At 37.5% G+C, this 23,189-nt stretch overlaps 1 protein-coding gene across 2 annotated transcripts in view; it reads right to left on the bottom strand.

The window, feature by feature from the left end:
- Positions 1–294: 294 nt before the first annotated feature.
- Positions 295–23,189, bottom strand: part of PEX12 (peroxin-12) — a 210,336-nt gene continuing 187,441 nt past the window's right edge. The window contains exons 9-11 of one of the 2 annotated variants that reach the window (XM_089831031.1): positions 17,882–17,968; positions 17,607–17,744; positions 295–763 (exon numbers count right to left, since the gene is read on the bottom strand). In XM_089831031.1, the coding sequence (XP_089687157.1) occupies positions 692–763; positions 17,607–17,744; positions 17,882–17,968 (297 nt within the window). In that variant the 3' untranslated portion in view covers positions 295–691. Of the gene's footprint in view, positions 764–17,606; positions 17,745–17,881; positions 17,969–20,079; positions 20,269–23,189 lie in introns of those variants that run through there. The other variant, XM_089831036.1, reaches the window with a different exon arrangement.

The raw sequence follows: 23,189 nt of genomic DNA, 5'->3' as shown, positions 1-23,189 counted from the left end.
ATTTTTAATACAAAAATCATTGTATTTATAAAGCAAAATACCCTTTGACTTATTCAATAAGTTCTTTCCCATTTTTCCAGGTTTGATTGAACTTTTGCAAAGCCAATATACCAATTTGACTTGGCATGGCCATGGTGCGGATTAAAACATGGGTAACTTAGTTTAGTCCCATCCTTTGCCACTATAGTTTTATATGTCAACATGAAAGCAGAAACAAGCAACTTAGGTATTCCGCCATGGTGTTCACTATTGACCAATAATTATCATTATATGCAATTTATCCAAATCAACATGGAATAGAATCAGGCCTTTATTCAATTGAAGAAATGTGCTACAAAGACGCAAATTTAAAATTTAAATCTGCAGCAAGAACTAAATAATTAGACCTGCTTGGATCCCAGAGAAGCCAGTTCCAACTTCTCAATCTCCTCGACTAATAAAAAATCCTCACTCAACTAGCATATCTATCAAGAAGGAAAACCCTTAAAATAAATCTTTACATTTTATGCTTTACAAATATTTAATTTAGATGAATGAAGTATTTAGTTGCTATGCCAAAATGAGCTCAAAATCATCCATAAAAAGTTAAGATATAGTGTGCATTACAATTTCGTTAAGTCTAGCTCAGGTGGTCATCGGAATCTGCTTTGTTGAAATGCGATCTCTTTCTTTCTTCTCTTCTTGGTAGACATCATGCATCATGGAACAGCCGCCTTAATTGGTCTACACTTGCAGGCATCAGAGTGACAGGACAACGGTTATACTGCTTCACCAACAATACAGAATCAGAACATACATAATATAGATATCAAAACAGAATGCAATATTGTTACTTTAATTATCTTCATAACCAGGTTTTTCATGAGGTAAAACCAGTGATGTATACATGTTACAACTTTGATAAAAATACCAATAAAAGGTAGAAATAAGAAAATCAATCACAATGAATGGAGAAAGTAGAAATTAAATAAAGAAGAAGAGAATTAAGTCTGTAGGGATTGATCAAGGTAAACAGTACTCAATTTGTATGCACAATATGAGTAAATTGAAATTTCTGCCTACAACACACACCATTGCTGACTGTGTGTCCACTGGAATTCCAAAAGCAGAAATCCTTATTTTAAGTGTTAGGGTAACAAGCAAGAAGGCGTGAAGATCACATCTTTTACCAGGAAACTCAACCAGTACAGTAACATAAAAAATATAACTTCTGCAGTTGGTTGGACTCTGCAGCATTTCAGGGATGGATGGCAGGCAATCTTCTGGTATGGTAGACCAGGGAACCATTTTTGGGGTTACAAGTTAAACTATGCACAATGTTAAAATTTAAGTTTAGGCATTCATAGAATGTATCAATTTCAACATTTTTAAGATATTTGGAATGCAAAAATTATCCATGAAAATACAGTTGGAAATGCTGAAATTTTCAGATTGAGAATATACTATGGATTTATTACTATGTTCCAGGTAAAGGTTTGGGTGAGGGTACAGGTACAGGTACAAGAACTGAATAAATGGCTAAAGGTATTTTTTGTTGCCCTTGGGTACATGTTAATATAGTTATACACACACATACAGAAAAAGAACTAAAGAAATATAAAGAAATGTAAAACTAAATACATTTGATAGTATGATACTTCATCATTGATCAATGCCAAATGCCAAAATGGTAGTAATAAAGAATATTAAATGCCAATTGATAGTTATGCATTCAATCTTTATCTTTATCATTTGTCATTTAATAGAGATAATTTTAGTTGTCTAAGCTCTAAGCTCTGAATTCTGGTCTCCACTCAGAGAACCCTCATTATTATCAAATATTTCATATGACAGGAGATCCCAATAACTAGTGGGGTTTTGGAGTGGACACATATTGTGTGGTAAAAAACACATGTCCCATTGCAAATGGGGACCCACTCTTTTTTCAATCGGCAGGAGTGATGGTCTTAGCAGCAATGTAGCAAGGGGTTTCAGATCGAAGTCTTGGGTGAGGATTGACATGGAGGCTTCAAGAGGCTAATGGGAGATTCCAGTTTTCATCTTTGGAGAAATGAAGCGTGATACAATGAAGAATGAAGGTTGATGTGGATTTCAATTTGACTCCCTTCTGAACAATGAGATTTCAGATGAAGCCAATAAGCTGTCTGGTTTGAGTCAAATCTGATAGGAAAACCTGAGCAAACGGAGAGTTACAAGTAAAGAGATCAAGCAATGGAGAAAATGGATCAGTTGACAAACTTTAGGTGATTGGCAAGCAAGTGAAAACTAGTTTGAAAGTCGAAAGTCCTATAAAATTGTGGGGGTGCCTTGGAGTAGTGTCCAAAGGCAGGTTGGATTCCGATCATGCCTTATACAGGCTTGTCCAAAAATAGTTAAAATATCTGTCCAAAACTTGGAACAACAAATCACCAAAACTGAATTCACAATACTAATTTGCATAATGGAGAGGAAGTAAAGTTTAAAGTAATGAAAGGATTAAGAAAGATCTGATATCAACAATAAAGAGGTTAAATTTGTAGAAGAGCTGGCAACTTGATCAAAGGCTGTCCAAACCTTGGTTGGATTCTGACTATGCCTTGGACCTTAATTGCTTGAAAGCCAACTGGAATTGACAGAATAAATGAAAATTTGAAAAAGACAGTGAAATATCAAAAGAAAAAGGAAAGAAAATGAGAAATAAGAAGAAATGAAGTGGAAAGCGATGCTTGTGGGAATTGAAACGATAACCTTGTCAGGGCTACGGATACTTGACTGGCAGGAAGGCTCTATCCAGGTTGCTTTTGAAGTATGGACACCTTACATAGCTAACTGTAATGGATCTAGGAGCTTTTTGATGGTCTGGTTGAGTGGGGAATACACACACTTGTACACATGAGTAATCAAGGATGAAGGCACTTAGCTCAATTCGTGATTTCTTCCATTTTGAGAACATTTCCTAGTTGTTCAATAGGTGAAAAGGGTTGATTCAAGATTCTGAGTTCCAAACAAATTATATCCTTGAAATGTTCAGGAACATTTTGTTTGGGTGGGTGCTACATGTTGTGACTTTTTCACACCATCACCCCTGTTGGTTTCCAAAACCACAGATCGGAAATCCAAGAGCTTTGACGATTCTCCAATAGGATTGCCCAATCAGTTTTGGCCAATGAACGGGAATAACCTTGATTCCCCTAGACTTCAGACTTTGCTACACCTAGGCGGGTAAACCTTCACTTGCTTTTATATAACGAATGTTGACTTGGTGAGTTCTTAGGCTGGCAAGATCTTCAAACTCGATTAAATAAGGTTATATAAAAGCTTACAATAATTGAATGTTTGTATAAGATTTTGGGTTAGCGGTTTGCAAGAAGGAAATGCAGAGATTACTGACTTCAACTATAAATCCAATGGTTATATTTCAATGATTCAAAATACCAGCGCATTTTCTTATTCAAGCAACAAAGTCAACTATAATGAAGATTATTATGTACAACCTTATGAAAAAATATTCATCAAAATATCATCAATTACTCATGTGCTCTGCAAAAGACAAATCTTTATATGCAATTCTATGTTTATCCAAAAGCAATTCAACTTCTTAGGTGGGAAGTCCAATTAGCTAGAGGTGAGGAAAAACACGTATATTTCACACTATCCCTGTTTGTTGAACAAAGAATGCAGCAACAAAATCTAATGCACATGCCTTATCTTGAATAATTCAATAATTGTTTTACTAATCATAAACCTTAATCACTATTTTAATCTCTTTGCCTTTTAAGCAAACACAAATAAAGATCTTTCATCTATCATTAAAATAATATAAATGCATTCACAATACAAATCATTCTTTAAAATTCATAGTCCTCCTTGCAAGTCTGCATCTCTCTTTTAATATTTCTCAATGCGTCTCTCCTTTTCATTCGACACTTCCTTTTCGCGTTGTTTTTTTGGTTCATATTCATGTTCGTCAATCTGCAGTTCGTGTCAATATATGGGAAATCAATTGTGCTCATTCAGCCATGGCTTGAGGCAATTAAGGTGAACCATGTGCTTGCAAGGAAGCTCTTGCATCTTGTTATCAATGATCAAGTGCTCACGGCACATTGCAGATTGTGTGTCAATATTATTGTTGTAGATGTAATTTTTCATTAATATTGTTTTTATAAGGCAAAGGAATGCAGATAATGATCAATTGCTTCAGCTCATCATATCCTTTTTACGAATCCATCATCTTCAATCCGGTATTCAACGGGATGCATTTCCAATTTCAAGTTGTAAGTTGATGTCATGCTTATGCAATAAGCACCCGCATCATGTACCACCAGTCCTGCTCCCTTGGATGGTGTTGGCAGTGTTCTGTCCTTACCTAAAAGGTCTGCAGATATGCAAACAGGTCCAACAATATAGAAAGTTGAAAATTCAGCATATTGTGAAGGTCGAGAAATTAACACAATACGTTAGTAAGCTCCATAAAGGCTGGGACAAATAACTTCTACCATGCTACCATCAACTACAATGAAATTTTTTGTTACCATTTGTTTTGACTTCAGTTACTCAATTCACAAGAGCATAGGAGTTTGCAACAAGAGATCTTCCAGGCTTAATTATGAGAGTAAGATTTCCAGATAACACTAGCTCTCTCACTATATATGAGATCCATAGGGGTAGGAAGAACTGCATCTGTATAATCAATTCCTAAACCTCCTCAAATATTTAGGTACTTTATCTCAAACCCTTGACTTCGTCTTTCATCAATAAATTGAATCATTAAAACTGCAGCATCTCTAAATATGTCCACCTTTGACATTGATGATGGTGAAACATGAAATCTTTTTGACATCACTGATAATATTTCCATCATAATATCCCTGTCATGCATCCTTTCACAAATGGAGGCCTCCAAAAACTTGAGGCGCCATCAACACCATTGCAAATGGGGAACCCTTCTTTTTACTTTTTTTCTCAGTAGGTGCTAGTTTACAGTAGCATCTATCAGCATGAAGTTTCCAAGCCTTGTGAGGTGTTTTGAGTCTTGACCAATCCTTATGGCATTTCCAAAAGAACATGTTACATTTCGTCCAATTCAAGGAAATGTTTTGCTCGAACACGTTGACTTTGCCACATCTCCTTACCAAATCCGAAAGTCTTCATGGCATTTGCCACATCCTCATGCAATTTCTGAAATTAATTGCCACATAAAGCTTGAATTTCCGAAAATAATTTCAACATAAATCCTAAAATTCTCAAAGTACTTGCCACAAAACCCTAAAAATTTTGAAATACCTTGCCACATAAACACTTGATTTCTAAAATCTTCATGAAACCTTGCCCCATCCCTTTGTCAAATCCAGAAACCAAATTACATGTCTTTGTCCAATCTCTATCGGATTACCACAAGTCAACATATGAACTTCACCCAATCTCATCAAGATATTCGATTTACTTTTACCCAATCACCATGTCTTTTCCAAAAAAGGGAAAGTGTTCTAGCCCAGTCCACATCAAAATTCTGAAAAACTTCCTATGTCTCTAGCCCAATCTATGGAAGATACAGGCAAATGACAAGATACATTTTCCCAATCATAGGCAAATTTCTGAAATCTACATTTCTTTCACCCAAAGAAGGGGAAATTTTGAAAAAGTGTCACATTCCTTCTTAATCTCAAGGAAATTCCAAAACACACTATTGTATGTTCACCAAACTTGTCCTTGCTTTCTGAAATGGGCAATGACTTACCCAGCTCCATGGGAGTTCTCACCAAGGTTAGAATGAGATTGAAACGAGTTCTAATGCAAGCTAAGCAAGTTGGCTTGAAGGCAATGCAGACATGCCTCTTTACCTTGGTGCCTATATAAGAAAATGAATTCAATTTATTTCATCATTGCAATCCGAAAAGAAGACGAATTCAATTCATTTCATCATTCCAATCCAAAAAGAGGTCAACTGATTGAATTCCGGTTGAAAAGCATTGGACTTTGAGAATAATCATTCAAACGAGCCCAGATATTATCATAACAAATCAAGCCTGATAGATTTGAGCTGCAGATATACATTGAAATCTCGTAAATCTGAAAATAATCAGGTCTTCTAGGATTCTAATGATTAATCATTTCCAGATTTAAGTATCAAACTCAGAATTTATCATACACAGCAAAGTAAATTTATTCTCTTTGGGCAATCCTTGAATGAAAGAGGTTGTATAGGAATTTTGACAAAAACAAATCAATGAAGACTGTGAGCATGACTAAGTTATCTAAGATTGAAGTCTTTATTTATTTTGGATAAAATCAAATTTGTGACATTAGATACAAAGTCTTGCAGTTTGAATTTGTGTTCATTGAATATCTTTATTAAAAGTTTTGATTCCTTAAAAATTCATCCATTTGATTTGAGATAAAATGTGAAGTTTTAACAATGTAATGTTGTTTAGCAAGGTAAACTATCAATGAAAGTAAAAAGGAAAGGCTCAAGTTGAAATTCAATTGGAAGTGATATGAGGCTGGACGATTCAAATGCAAACATGATTTCAGCATGAAGAGCTCAAACCATCAAGCAAGCAAGGGGCTTCCAATTTTAAGATCAACAAGTCAAGATGCAAACCTAAGTTATTCATCAAGCCATCAAAAAGAACAAGTGCAACATCATAATTATGTCTACAAGCAAATGGAGAAACTCATACAAACATGAATCTCCTTCGAAAATCCCAGGCCAATTGGATTGATTAAAGTTAAACTACATGAAACGTGTGCTCCACAGAGTTTTGGGGATGCGGACGTGTTTCTAGTACGGGTATGGTTCAAGGCCAATTTTTAGTGGGCAGTAGGCGACAACTATAAAATATAGGGGAATTTTTATATAGAAGGAGAGACTTCAAATATGCATAGCATTGATAAACCATTCAACGTATACATTTTAGAAGCTCAATACATAGCGAATTAAAAAAATTAAAATACTTTCATTGTAAAAATATGATGTACATGGAGAAAAAATGCCCAAAGGCTCTGAGCTTCATGTATGAAATGACATAAAATATTGAAAAATCTTGTAAAGGAATCTATAAAGCCTGACATACGTAATATGAAACATAACGTGCATTATGTGATGAAGAGTTGCTTTGTAAATTACTGTTTTGAGTTGCTAAATCATTTTAAAAGCCTGTCGCTGCTTCTTTTAAGCATTTTTGTCTTGTAATGTTGAGACAAAAGCCTATCAAGGGCATAGTTAAGCACTGTTGAATTGTTGACATGTTTAAAAAGCCCATAGTTGTAGCTTAAAACATGTCTTTCGCTTGCACTTAGCATATCATAGCCTGTCTAAAGCATAAAATGTGGATTTTGAACGAAAACATTTGATTTTAAACTTTTAACTGCAATTGCAAAGTCCATCCAAGTGCATCTTTGATCATTTGCAGCTTGTTTCCATCTTTCTAAAATCTGTGCTTCTACCTAAGTTGTCCTTTTTCTCTTCCATTGCAATTTGGCTTGCATTCTCAAGAAATAACCACATTGTACAAGTTTGAAGCAGTCATTTCAATGCTATTCTCAAGCATTTCTTCTCCCATTCATGACCATTTGTCATGAATTCATGGAGGACTGAGAATGCATTAATTTGGTGAGAAGATCTGGTCAAAATCTTTTGCTTATATAGGTGCAAGTTGGAGATCTCTCCCTAGATTCGAAATCGCCGAGGTTTGGGGCTTTTTCTTCAAATTTTGAAGACTTCTTCCACAAGAGGAGGTATCCTTTCTTTTTTGAATTCATTTTAGAGCAAGCTAGGACTTCTTTCGTTTTGTTTTTGTTCTTGTTTTATATATACAATTTATTTTTAAAAATCATTTATAGATTTCTAGAGTTTTTTTAATAAGAGTATTGTTTCTCAAACAATAGGAGTTCTTCCGCCAAATGATGCAAGTTGCAATACAAGTTCTTCCCAAAAACAGAAAAATCCAAGCATGCATTTTCCCATACTTGCAGAAGGAATTAAAAAACCCAGTTTATCAGCTTGTCTTGCTAAAAAAGAGCTAAGTTTCTACCCTACTTGTAATTGGAACTAAAAAGCCCACTTGCATAACATGCAAGCAGACTTTGAAAACTCCTTTGCAAACAATAAATTCCTTCTAAATGACTTCCAATGGGAATTAAAAGCCCCACTTGTGAGTATATGGTCTTCCCCCTATATATATGCTTATGCATCTCATTTCCATGTCAAACACTTGTTTTCCATCCACCTGCTGTTTCCCAGGAAAATCCTCGTTTTCCAACTTTTCTCCCACCAAAATAGCCGATTTCATCCAAATTCCTTTATTTTCCATTGCTCAAAGACCTTCAATTCATATCCAGTAAGCGTATGATTCCAAATCTGCAAAGTTTAAGCCTATAATAGTGTCTTATGGATTCATCCGTGCCACATGAAGATGTTCAAACATTTTGAGATGTTCATGTTGCAACTTCATCCATAGGTATTCCTGCTTTGTCAAAAGAACCAATATCTCCAAAAGGCAAGAAGAAAATGAAGTATCAATATGACAAATATCAGAACTCTATCTCACCTTCCCAAGTGACCTCATATGTCAATGGAATCAAACACACAAAACTTGGACATCTAGACAAGGTTGAATTCCTCAAAAGATTACAAACCTCCAAAGAGAAAGAGATGGCTCCTATTATTCAAAGTTATATTCACTTGGTTTCCACATTTCCAGTGGTGGCTGCTCTAGAACTAGAGTTTGTGATGGCATTCGCTCAACCTTTTGATTCTAAGTCTAGGACCATCAAGAATGGTGAAGGGACACTAATATCAGCTTGGATCATAACACTATTGACAGAACCTTCAAGCTTCCACATGTTCCAATGTGAATTAATATGACAAAAATTAAGGCCTTGAAAAGATGAATGAGAAGAAGATAGATTGCATATAGTTCATAAACAAAGATTGGTTGGTGAACAAAAGAGCCCCTTTGACAAAATGACCCAAGGTGATCCATGTTTACCATCACTAGTAATCAAGTTTAATACATAATCGAAAAGTAAAGAATGTGACATTGAGTTTCATAAAACTGAACTGCTGATTCTATTAATGTTCATGACAATACAATATAATATAATGTTCTTTTGATTGATATCTAATGCTGCTCACATGGATGTACATATAGTACTCAAAGAGTTGCGACTCAACCGTCGCGTTCCAACTACCCTCCTTAACGGACATCTTACATACTTAACTAATAACTATTCCAAAAAGTTTACAAACTATTACCGAAGGTTACAATTATTCTCGACAACATCATCCCCCCAAAAAGAAAGTCATCTCTTGACAACAAATACAAAATAGGGAAAACGCTGAATACATATATGAAAAAAAAGCTAAGAAGAGTTGGGAGGAAGCGTCCCTAGAGCTACTGTTTGGGACGTATAAGTGTTCAATTCCCTTCGCAACTGGTACACCTAATATGTGCGAATATCCCGATCTACTTGTATCTTTGAATTCTCCTCGACTAGCTCCTTCAACATCAATGTGACTTCCTGTAATTCAGCCTCCTTATAGTATGCTACCTCCTTTCCCTTCATTTCCACTGCCAACTATTGTTCTACCACAATCTTACCCTACATGGCTGCCTCTAGCTGTGTTATCAGTACTGCAGGCTCTCCATCCCAAGCGGTTTGTTGAGTGGCTAGTCGAGTAGCTATCTCCTCTTGAGATTTCTCTACTGCTACCCAAGCCTCTACCCTAGCCTCCTCTCATCGCGCTGCAAGCACCTCCTCTGCAAGGAACCTTCCTATATATATTACTTCAATAATAACACAAAGGTATGTATGCACATCCTCATCCCTCCTATCATCTGTTGGCATTTTGTCCTTTGCCTACATCAAAGTCTCTAATTCCCCTCCTAGTGCTACTCTACTTTGTTCTCCCATCTCTCTTAGCAAAGGTGCCTCTACATCTTCAGGGACATCATTTTCCAACAACATTGCCTCTGAATGGAGGTCCTTTCTCATAGGGGACTGAATGGAAGGTCCCTGTGCTAAAGGTGGAAGTAGCCATCCTGCTAGGTATGCACTTGCATGGCTCGATAAACTAATCTGTCTTACTAGTGTATGATGTTCCCTTTCCAGAATACTCACGTCCCTGCTCACCCCAAGACTACCTCCTACTGGATCACCCAATTATGTGGCATCCACAGTCACCACAACATTCGACCCAATCATCTCCAATCGAACCTGCTCCTGTGATCCATTGCTTGCAATCTCCCTGACTCCTATCACATTTCCATCCAAATCTTCAACTCTCTGAGGCATATTGACAACTGCTAAAGTGCTCTTCGTGGGCGATACTGTCACTGGAGTGGCCTCCATCAACGTAGTCACAGCCACCCTCGAAACCCTCATCATCATCACTATCAGTGGAGTCATATCTATTGCTGCTCTAACCTGACCAAATACTGGAATAAGAGTGTTGGTCGCAATGGGTGTCAAATGAGTCGTGCTAGACAACATAGGTCATGGAAATAATAGTGGGGTTGTTGACATCACCTCCACTTCCTCATCTTTGTCCTCTTTTATGCCATTCTCATCCTCAAACGACTCCTGGCACCCGCTATCCGTATCCCCAAGACCTAAGTTGTGTTTGTCACCTGTTTGGACCTCTTCTAAACTGTTGCATTTTGACCACCTAGTGAGTCCAAATGTCTCCATCTCATAATAGGGGGCTCGTCAAGTACCACAGGTACTACTTTGACCTCTCTCGTCAAAATGTCATATGGCACTTGGTTAACCACGACATCCATAAGCAATCCAATCACCTTGTGCGGCATGTAGAATGTCCTATGCTAAAGGGTATATAATTAGTACATGCGCTCTGCTAACAATGTACCCCAATCATAAACCCTTCCTCCCAGCAAGTTATTCATAATGGAGACCTACTGAAATGAAATGTCGCATGCGCAACTAGAGCCTATTAGTCAGCTCTTGACCAAGCTCATCAAGCATCTCCAATACCCCTCACTAATAAACGACCTCTTTATCACCCTATTTTGTGAAGCCATGTTAAGCAACTCCCTCTCTGCCTCTATGAGGTCATCTCTATAGATTGGCCGGATGTAGAAATCTTTCACCTTCGGAGCCAATTTCTATGACTTCAACTCCACTTTACGCCCTTTCGTTGGTAAGCCAAAAACTCACATGAATTATGATGGTGTGAAAGAAACTTCTACCAAGTGGTCCATGCATGATACTGTGCTCTTCATGGAGACACAATCAAACAATCATTGCTCAGAGAGGGCCTTTAAAATCCTTCACGCAAAATATTTGCATCTATATCATACATTGCACACGCGCATGCCTCAGGTTATCTTTAATAACCTAGTTGTCTAGTGTTGTTTCACTCTCAAACCACCATCCTTGGCAATCCAAACCATTCAAGCCTTTTAACATTATTGTCTATGGCATCACATGCTCTTTGCTAGGGGTTGTAGACGATCTTGGTCTCCTCATCCTTTTGCCTTTGTCTATACTGCTTACAACTTTTAAGCATGGAGGCAAAATCTGAGCGTTCTTGGTCATCCTGGAACTTGATCTCGGCAAATCTATATGTAACTTTGTTTTCCAGGAAGCAGTTAGCTTTTTGGCTAAATCCATAACCATCTTGCTTTTGTCATTTCGTGCAATAATTGATTCTTTTGATGGTTGTACAGCTTTTCTTTCCGATTTTCTTTGTATGCCACATGTTCCTTCTCTAATGGCACTCTTCTTGCATTGATGGCCTCACCCTGTCCACGAAATGACTCTCTGTGGCTTCCTCTACCATCTCCCATTGGGTTATTCCAACCCCGTGAGCACTTAATGCTTGCCTTAATGCCTGATGGCTGGTTCCTTGATGTCGACGGTAGGATTTAATGATGCTCACAGGAGCACAACTTTGAGCTAGTTTTCTCTTTCACACAAACCCTAAAGAAATTTTCTCGTCATATTGCAAGTGCAATTATCATGTTTGTGCAAGTTTGGATATACTAAACAAGATGAATGTCTCTGTATGTTTTTATTGATGTGCGGGTGGTTTTTTTGTTTTGCCGACAGTGACTTCACTGTCCGGTGACAATCACCGTTCAATGACTTCTGCTTTTTTTCCTATGTCTTCCCCTCTTCTAGGTGACCAGTGTTAACTCTACAACCCTCATTCCTCTGATGGTAGATCTTCAATTTCGAACCATTAACTGGATCCGCTATCTCCCATCCATCGAGAGTCCACAACTTTATGGCTCCATTGTTGCCAACTTCCTATATTTTGTAGGGTCCTAACCATTTTACCTTGAACTTCCCAAGTTTAATCTCATTACACCCATTGTACTTTAGCACCAACTGTCCAGGCTGAAACCTTGTTCGCTTTAGATGTTTATCATGCCATGATTTATGACGAGTTTGTGGTGCCTTCGTTGCCCATTGCACCATTAGCCTTCGTTCATCTAGCTTGTTTAGCTTATACAATCTCTCCTGAAGACTTTCCATATTGCCGAGTCTATTTTCAATCGCTATCCAAAGGCTTGGAACCACAAATTCTGCTCGCACTACCACTTCTTGCCTAAACATTAGTTGGAATGGTCTTTGTCTATTTTGACTTTGTTAGCTGTGCGGCATGCCCAAAGTGTTGATGGCAACTTTTCTTCCCAATCGGCTTGCTCCACCCTACATGACTTGTAGATGACCAACACTAAAATTTTGTTCATTGCCTCCACCTGGCCATTGGCCCTTAGATAATATGGGCTTGATAGGGAATGAATTTTTTTGAACTCAATCATGAGCAGTCGGATCACATGATTGATGAAGGGACCTGGCCTATCACTGGTCAATTGAATAGGGACACCATAACGTGTGATGATTTGCTCATAAATAAACTTTGACGTGCTTATGGCCAAGTTGTCTAGTAATGCTCGTACCTCCACCCACTTCATCAGATACTCAATTGCTACAACAAAACATAACAGCATCTCCGAGCCCTACTTGGCTTGAGGGGCCCCATGAAATCTAAACCTCACCGTTTGAACAACTCTTGGACATGTGATGTATTGAGCAACATAAAATCCCAGTTCAAGAGTTTACCCATGCGCTGACAAGTGTTACAGCTGACCACCCACTCTCTGGCATCATTGTACAATGTAGGCCACCATAGCCCTGCCAAGAGTACTTTCCTTGCCGTCATGTCTGGTCACATATGCCCTCCTGTACAACCTTTGTCGGCTTCCTGAATGACACTTTGTACTTCCTCCTCCATGATACATCTTCTCAATACCTAGTCTAACCCCATCTTATACAACAGACCATTAATTAGCAAAAACATTTTGCTCCTCAATACCAACTTCATTCACCTATTGGCATCTCCCTAGGGAACTGTGAAGTGCATAGATATTCGCCGATGCTTTTGTACCACTCTGGAAGGATGGCTATACGAAATAAATGTGCATCTGGAAAGTCATCATTGACTCCTAGTGGCTACCCTGACCTGATCCGAGATAGTTGATCGGCTATAACATGGCTATTTCCTAGTCGCACCACGATGGTGAATGGAAATTCTTGGAGTAGCGACAATCATCTGCTCACCCTCCCCTGAATGATGGATTTGTTCACGAAGAACATCAACCCTTGTGGTCTACATAGAATGTGAAGGGCATTGCCAACTGGATAATGTTTGAACTTTTGTACAACATGCACCATTCCTATAGCCTCCCGCTCCATTGTGTTGTAGTTCTTCTATGCCCTCAACAACAATCTGCTAGTGAAATAGATAGGATGATCCAAGCAATGATCACTTGTCTATGCAATTGTTGCACCAATTGCAAAGTTAGACATGTCCACGTGCACGTGAAACTCTTTATCCCAGTTCGAGTATGCCAGGATCGTTGCCCCTAGCAATCTCGTCTTTAATTCCTTAAAGGAGGTTTCTTGCTCCACACCCCAAACATAGGGTTTCCTTTTTCTTGTCAGTATGTCGAAGGGGCATGAAACTTGAGCAAAGTTCTTTATGAACCTTCTATAGTATTCAATGAGTCCTAAAAAGAATGACTCCACTGACGTTAGTTAGTGCTTCCATCTCCACTATCACGTGTACATTGTATGGATTAGTTTTGAGTCCCATCTTACATACAATGTGCCCCAACAGCTTATCCTAGGGTACCATGAATCTACACTTCTTCAGGTTCAGCACTAGCCTGGCCCAACGATACCTTTCCATGCACTACCCAAGTGCTACCAAATGTGTGTCTTGTCCATTGAAGATAGGCAAATCATCCAAGAACGAGCAAAAGTTTCCTACGAACATTTTATCAAAGATATAAAGAATTATTCTTTGGAATATTGTCGGCGCATTGCACAAACCAAAGGGCATCCAATTATATGCATAGGCGCCATCCTCTACCACAAAAGTGGTCTTCAATTTATCCTCATCTACGATTGATATATGGCCATAACCAAAGAACTTGTCCATAAATGAGTACATTTCGTGTCCAACTTCTTCAAGTATTGTATCCGTGAACGGAATAGGGAAGGGGTCCTTTACAGTGACAACATTCAAGCAACGAAAATTAACACAAATCCTAATTTAGTTTGCCTCTTTTAATGATATCACAGTAGGTGAGACCCATTTTCTTGTATCAACTCTAAATATGGTTCTTGCCTCAAGCATGCGTTGGATGTCTTCATCAACCCTGGTTGCATAATTATTGTTCATCCTATACGGTCTCTTCCGCACAGGTACAACTCCAAGCACTAAGGGTATAAGGTGTATGCACAACTCTGGTAGTACACCCTTCAGGTCCTTGTAACTCTAGGCAAACACATCTTTGTATTCTGTGAAGATTTTGAATATTGCTACCTTCAACACAGAATCCCAATCATCGCCTACCAATATGTTGCATGGATTCTCTTCATCCCTGAGATTCATGACCCATACAAATCGCTCTTCGTACTTGATTGGTTTCCCTCCATCAAAGTTGTGAGCAGGACCTTCATTCACTTGGGTTTCTCCTTTGTATTCCCCAAACGCCGACAAAAATGCACCCTTCTCTTCTCTATCCATTCCTTCCACTCATAACATATTTCAACTTTGAAATAACTTGTAATCTTCCATTTGCCAATGGAAGAGTCCGTTCAAGGAATCCAAGTCATCGTCTGCATATCCTTTGAGTTCCAACACACCTTCATTATTAAGCTCCAAACGGTCTCTTCCCTCGTTCATTCCACCAAACTCTTCATCGGAGTCAGATTCTGAAGCCATCTCTTCAATCACTATTTGTGTATGAAGGTCGATAACGAACTTCCTTCCACCGCTCTCCAATGGAAGCATGTATTTCTTCCTATTATTGTTTGTGCTTGCAACTACTAGCCATCCCCTTCTGAGAATGGCATCATACCTCTTCTTTTTCAATGGAATCACGATGAAATCTAACACAAATGGCTAGGTTCCAATGGTGATTGGCTGAGCCATTAGTATTCCTAGAGGTTTAATTCCATACTGGTCTTCACCGAGTAAGTTGAAGGTAGGGGACCTAGGGGTACGCTTCCCAAGTTTCTCCCATGTCTCCTCTGAAAGAACATTTTCCCCTGACCCACCATCAACTATGGTATTGATGAGGATACCCATCTCAACAACTGCGGGGTATCGCCCATTGTTCAATGCAAGTAACATAACGTCTACCATCGATCCTCCCAAAATGTTTGGTTGTTGTGAGGTGGTAGTACTTGGTTGTAGGATGTAGGTATTCAATAATGTTGTCTTCAACTAGGGTAAGGTGTGGAAGTCTTGTATTTTAACTTGAACCTCCATCTGCAATATCTGCCCTAGTAAATCCAGAGGTACTTGTAGCCACAAATAAATCCCCCTTCGCTTTCATTGCCTTCTCTATTTCCTCTTTCGCCTCCCATACTCTCTGCGTCTTTGTACAGGGATTACGACACACCACTTGTTTCACCTAATTACGAGTGACTACCAGCACTTCTTCATCTTCAATGTTGAGTTAGTTCACCCAAGGCTTCAGGCAATTGGCTTCTTCATGATATCTAGGACCACACAATCCACACAACTTTTGCAGTGTGTTGTTCTTCTCGCAGTCTCGCTCTTCTCGCAGTCTCGCTCGAAGCAGCCCCACTAGCTGCACGCCTGATGCTGAATCATTGGTCAGCCCTTCAAGTCGTATTGTATTTGGCTTTTGTTCTCATTACCTCCTCTTCCTCCTCGATAGTTATTTTGAGACCCACCAAATGACGCAATATTTGTTTGCTGGATGGCAGCGTCTGCTGCGGAGGTAGATGGTTCTTCCTAGGTGAAAAGCACTTGTGGCCCTTTCGTCTTTAAGTTATACAGGCAGTCCTTGGTGGAATGGCCCATCACCTAGCAAATGTCACATAATTACTTTTTCAGACACACTCCTTTTGTGTACCTTTTGAAAAGTTACATTAGTGCAGATTGTGTAGAGATATCATCTATGATCTTATTCCAGTTTGATGTCGAATAACATTATTAATATTCTAGGTATTTATATCTTAACATTATATGAGCTTTCATATTGCCTGATTTCTATTGTTAGAAGTGCTATCTATATCAGCAACAAGAATTCAAATACATCTAGTGATCTATGCAGAGTCAACATTTGAAAACGGTTGTTCAGGTCAGTGGACTAGTATTCAATAAACTAAACCCTAGCACTACCCCTCATCAATCGTGCCTATCCCGAGGCTCAGAGCCATAATTTTCGAGCTCTTCCATAAACATGGTGACCACCCTAAATATTTGGTGATAAACTTTAGGAATTATTTGCATCATAGCAATATCAGCTTTAGTCTAAAAGGTGTGATCACATTTTCAAATAGGAGCTTTCCACCTTAAACCCCTGCAGATCTGGCCACCACATTGTTCCTATCACCCAAGTTGCAAAATGAATCTGTGCACTAAATTGCAGCTACCCAAGGCAGAACGTCATTGTTTCAGGTGTCATAATCTTATCTTCATCCCTGAGATCCAGAGAGTCTTGTAGTGGAATCTCAAAACGAACTGGCAGTGCTGTGCATCCAAATTACCTCGCATTATCACAATTGGTATAATTCAGCTGTTTGAGCACTGGAATTAATAATGAAATCATTGATCTCAGTCACTGTTGCAATCATAACGAATTACATGTTTAATCAGCAAACTATATTTGTTGTCTTCAGTTTTATTACAATCTACAAACATGAATTCTTTATCAGTAACTATTTAGATAAATACAAAAACTAAATTTGGGGTTTGTATAAATCTGTTAAGTAATCTTTAAGTAGAAGTGAATTCCCTGAGATATTTAAGCAGGGATATTTCAAAGAAAAACCGTTTAGGTCTGTAGAATCAGTCAAATTTATAGGATTTAATGTACAGATCCTAACTTTATGGAATTATGTTCCAAAAATTGCAGACTAGTGACTGTGATTATGTTATTGCGAGTTCCTTTGAAATGGCTGGTCTATGCTCCTCATCAAAATGATGCAAATTGAAATATTGAACAAACCAGTAAATCCCACTAAATTGCTCTGATCAGGTGAAGCTAGGTAGAAAATTTATATTAGAATTAAGAAATTATAGCTAGGAAATATGTATTTTATTTTCCTTTTACCTTTGAAACATAATTGAAAATGCATGGATAGCAGAAAACAAATCCTGACACAGCAATCAGTGTGGGATTAGTACGTCTCCGTGAGCATAGTGGACAGACTGTCCTATCGGCTGGCAATGGAATACCATTCTCTGCAACCTAACATTGAAATCAATTTAAATGCACTGTGAATAAGTTCAACAAAGCATTTAAAATTCTAAATAGATTTGCAATAGATTGTATCCAACAGTTGTAATTGGACATAAAATAACACTAATTAGGAATATTATGCTCACCTTTGGCTGTGGGGGTGGTGGAGGAGGAGGATACACAGTTGGAGACGAGAGCCTCTCTTCTGCAGATTGGTACCACCATTCCATCATCTGCAAAATTGAAAACAAAATACACAAATCAGAGATTTCACTTAGGCCACCTCAAGGGAGTTTCATATGAGAACTGCTTAAGATTTCAAACCAGAATAATATGAAATCAAAATACAGAAAACCAGAAAAGCATACAAACAGATAACACCATTATTTACCCTGGGAAAACCCTCCTACTTGAGGGAAAAACCAAGCCACACCAAAGAAATTCTCCTTTATTGAAACAAAGATCAAGATTGATTACAAAGCTCACAAGCTCAGTCAGATAATTGAATCCAACTCCAAGATTGTTCCCACTTAGCAATCACACAGAGAATGCCTTATAACAATCCAAGCAACTTCTGTTATCAGTTACAATACATAAAGAATCACATAGACTGCTCAATGATCACACACACATATTGTCTACAAAAAAACAACACAAGATGACTGAGTCTCGGCACATATACATTTAGTGGGACAGTCCAGAACTTACAGCACACGGTAGTATATAAGACATGATCACAAAGACTCCAACACAGAGCAAAAAGAATGAATACTATAGTCACTGTTCACTCATCTAACAAAAAACTCAAACATTTATATTTCCTCACAGCAGATTGACGTCAAAAACTCTGATTGTAGCAATAACAAAAATGATATTCTGACATATACAGAACTAACTGAAATAATAGATTATTAAAAACCTCTGATAACGCTCAATCATTGTAGCATATGAATAACAATACTCTTGACACCACGACAAAGACTAAACTGCCAGACGGAATCCTGATATCACACCCAGACATTAATGCCAGGGTGAACAACAAAGAGAAGCATCCATATCGAGCAACATCAAGTACAAAGATAGAGAGGAGTAACCCAAACATTAATAACTTTACCGCTAGAAAGGAAGCAATGAATAAGACTAGAAATGATTCCACAATGGAGAATTGTCGACTGCAATACAAACAATTGACTGACATGAATGAAGCAGCCAACTGGACATCAACACCCGATCAAGGCCCAGTCAGCAACACATAAAACACAAAGTTGCATGGATACGGATACAGATACGGTATTGGATACGGATGCGGCCATTTTTTAAGACCCCCAATATGGATATGGCTGGACACGACATTACTAAATAACACATATACATATGTTTAACACAGTTTTTAGAGTTATTATAGGAGATTTTCATTACTTCAAACGCAATATTGACACATAAATGTTACATAACACTCTACAATATGTAAAGTTGTAAACATAGTAGAGTTGCATTAGAAGATAACTCAAAAACGGGTTGCTGAAATAGAAAAACAGTTTATTTGTCTTTCTCATTTGGTGTAGGTTTTGTTTATACTATTTATTTATTTTTTTAAATCTTTAATAAAGTTTTTTTTAAATAAAACTTGGGAAGATTTACGTCAAATCTTTAAGAAAAATCAAGTCTTACAGCATTTGGCATGGTTGGGAAATCAAGTTTTTTTAGGCAGACATGGGTACAATATTTGACGTGTATCCAAGCAATATCGAATAGGTTTCCAAATTGGATACAGGGATACACGCGCCCAAGAAGAGACAGAGGAGGTTCCAACAACTCTGACAAAACATGAACCACGGTGTGTAAAATAATGCCAAGTCATCACATGAAGATGCCAGCTATGACATCCACAAATGTGAACAAACAACTGGAAGAATGATATCTCTCAGAGCTATAAAAACAATGACAAGAACAAACCCCCAATCAAGGTGGTTAAAGAAGATTCAAGTTGTCATGTAAAGATTATAAATACAATAGTGAATCAAAGGTTCATCAAACATTTCTTCTAATTATCACCGGGAATCCATTTTCTGTTGAATGCCTTCATTAAATTCATGAATGGATTCCTGCTGCACAAAGTTGGCAGTGATCCTCATGTAAAACAAGTTGCAATAATCATTAACTGAACCGTGAAAATATACCAATTATTTCCAGAACCAAATTTCTAGACATTTCCAAATAATAGCAAGAAACATCTTATTATTTCTTAACCTAATTGCTTGGATTCCTACCCATAACATATTTCACTGTGCATTAAACCTTAAAGCACCGCCAAAGGTGATTTCATAATGGCAGAAGATGATACTAGAGCTCAAATAATAAAGAAAATGTAGATGAAGATATGAAGTTGGCCGCCAAAAGGCATTAGCTTATTGTGCACAATTCCATGGACGAAGTGGACAATATTAATCATCTGTTAGAAACCATTGTAATTGAGACAGCTCCCCTTCAATTGAATGGGTTGCAGCAATTGGCTACCAAGGGCATTGTGGACCTACAAAACGCGACATAGATCACAAATCAATAATTAAATATTATGAATTTGAGTATGGAAAGAAGGCAATTCTCCCAATTTAAGTCAAAAGCAAAACATTGGAATAGCACAGAGCCATGCACAAATATCTTGAAAGTAGAAAGCAGCAAAATGAGCAGCCAAAATTGAACCAAGCTTTTGGTAGATTTTTTAGATCTTCTACAGATCCTAAACTTTGGATGAGATGACTTCAAGCTATATTCTATACATAATATCATCTAACGTCAGCATCCTCTGTCAAATGATTGCATCATCAAGTAGCAGCTTTGTCAACCAAGAGACTATGCAGTTCTGAATGATTCACATTCCAGATTTAGAAGGGAAACTCTGCACTCGGTGTCTGGGGCCCTAGAACGTTGTGAACATAATTAAACTGTCAAGTTACATGCAGATTAAACAAGATGGTCTTTTATGGTAAACGAACATCACATCAAACTCTACAACAAATTATGGATTCAGGATAAACTTCTTGCAAAAATTAAAAGTTACAAGGACCTCTAGATTTTCAATAACATTCCTTTGCTGTAAACTTAAGTCCCCTAACTTCCTGTTATTTCACAGAAAATAAAATAAAAAAATGAAATGCATAAACAAAGAGCTGACCATGAGCATTGTTGGAAGTGGATGGCCAGACAAGCAACCATCTAGCATGGATCCTATACAGAATACTAAGTTGCCATATTCGCTTAGAAATCCTCAAATTCGACATTTGATTCGTTGAGATTTGTAGTCAGTTCGAATTCTGTTCAAATCCCCTTGATGCCTGTGAAATTCCCTGCAGATTTGTTGTTTCGGATCCTGGTCGACTTTGGGGGAATTTGTAGCAACTTTGTTAGATGTCAGCGGAGCCCAGGCGGAATTTAAACCAAATTTAGAGCAAATTTGGGAAATTCGATCAATTCATTAAAACTTAACGCTCACTAATTACCATCCACCATATAATCAGTTATGTTAACCAGAATGAGAAATCTGAACGGGCATTTCATGAATGTTCCGTATAATCTATAGTTGAGAATGAGAAATCCGAACCATTCATCGCAGGGCATCAATGATCCACAGGGGGCATTTTTCATTTCATTCTATGGACAATCTACAGGAGGCATTCTGTAATCAATTTTTGATATAGAGTCTCCAACTCTACAGGCACTGTCTATGCTCAACAAACACAAGTTACAGCTATAGGAAACACTCTACAAGCAGCAGCATCTATAAAAATATATGTATAAGTAAAAATAGGAAATATATATACATATATATAGATATATATATCTTGTATGGAAGAACCCAAAACGAACCCGAACCCAGCCAAATTTTTTTTTGACAAATGTCGAACCCGCAACCGAACCAGAATCCGAACCGGCAACTTAGAAAAAATATCACAATCCTATCTCACAAAAATGACAACTCAAGAAGGCCTTATGGTTTTCAACAGCATCACTTTTTCTATGGACTAAAGTTCCTAAACCTACTTTTTTTTCAAAGAAAATTTAATAAAAATTTCAAAATTCAATTTTTTTTAAAAAGATCAAAATTCTAACAGCAAAAACCTCAATAATTGTTGACAGTGAATGGCCAGAAAACCAACCATCTAGCACAGCACCTAATAAAACTAGCACTTGCAACCAAAAGAAGTGCAAGGGTTATGCCCAAAGTAACGGGAATCAGAATCGGATCAGAATTGGCAAGGCCGAATCAAATCGCAAATCGGTCATGAATCGGAATTGAATTGGCTATGAATCAGAAAATTTAAAAAGCTCTTGAAATTTAGAGGTTTTAACAACTTAAAACTTATTTCATGCACCCTTTGTTGAATATAACTTGAACACACTATAACATCATCAAATAGAATCTAACATACATAAACAAGGAACATAAATGATAAATCCATCACATATGTAAAATACAAATTTTAGCTTAAGTAGATAGAAACCATAGGATCATAATGAGTCACAACATAGATATATTATAAATGTTGTCAAATCATAATTGTATGTAAGATGAAGATCCATAAAACCAATGACATCAAATCATAAATGTATGTAAGATGAAGATCCATGAAACATGTCTATCTATAAACAAAATGAAAAGACAAGTCTATCTGCTCTAGCTCTAGCTCAAGTCTATCTCTCACTTTTCCTCTCTTTTTGTCATATTCAACAAATAGAAGGCCTTTTAGAGTTATGAGAGAGAAATGAGAAAAAAATCATTTAAAAAGTTGTATTTTTTTATGTTTTAAAGTTGTCCAATTGGGCTGCCCAATTTTTCCAGCCATGGCGATTCATGCCGATTCATGGTGATTCATGGCAAGAAATGGACGATACGATTCACCGATTCACAAAAAATCGCCTAGCTTGAATCGAAATGCCAAATCGCGTGAATCACATGAATTGTCGTGGTTCTCGTTACCATGGTTACGCCAATAGGTGTTTTCTTCAAAAGAAAAATCACATCTCTGACTGAGTTATATCGAGCAACAAGAGAAAAGGTTCATAATCAATTCCTTCCTTCTGAGAAAATCCTTGAGCAACAAACCTTGCTTTATATCTATCACTACCGCTATTTGCAACATGTTTGATTTTGAAGAGCCGTTTGGATGAAACTACTAATTTATCTTTGGGTCTAGATACAATGTCCCCGACATCATTCTTGAGTATAGATCAGTATTCTTCTTCATGGCATCTTTCCAAACTTGTCATTCGATAGATTCCTCAACATTAGACGGTTTTGCGTAAAATTCTTGTTTCCTATAATGAATACTCCAGTACTTCTATAACAGTTATGTACATAACTTCCATTTCAAACAGTTACTTTTATAGAGACAACTTATTTCAATTTCTAATATGATCTATAAGAAGGTTTGCAATGCTGATTATCGCTTAGGT

Source organism: Cupressus sempervirens, chromosome 1, assembly GCF_028749045.1.
Source record: "Cupressus sempervirens isolate cs-2001-9-10 chromosome 1, ASM2874904v1, whole genome shotgun sequence".
In the NCBI taxonomy this organism is placed as follows: Eukaryota; Viridiplantae; Streptophyta; class Pinopsida; order Cupressales; family Cupressaceae; genus Cupressus; species Cupressus sempervirens.
Note: the sequence above shows the minus strand (reverse complement) of the source record. Positions and strands in the feature narration are given on the sequence as shown.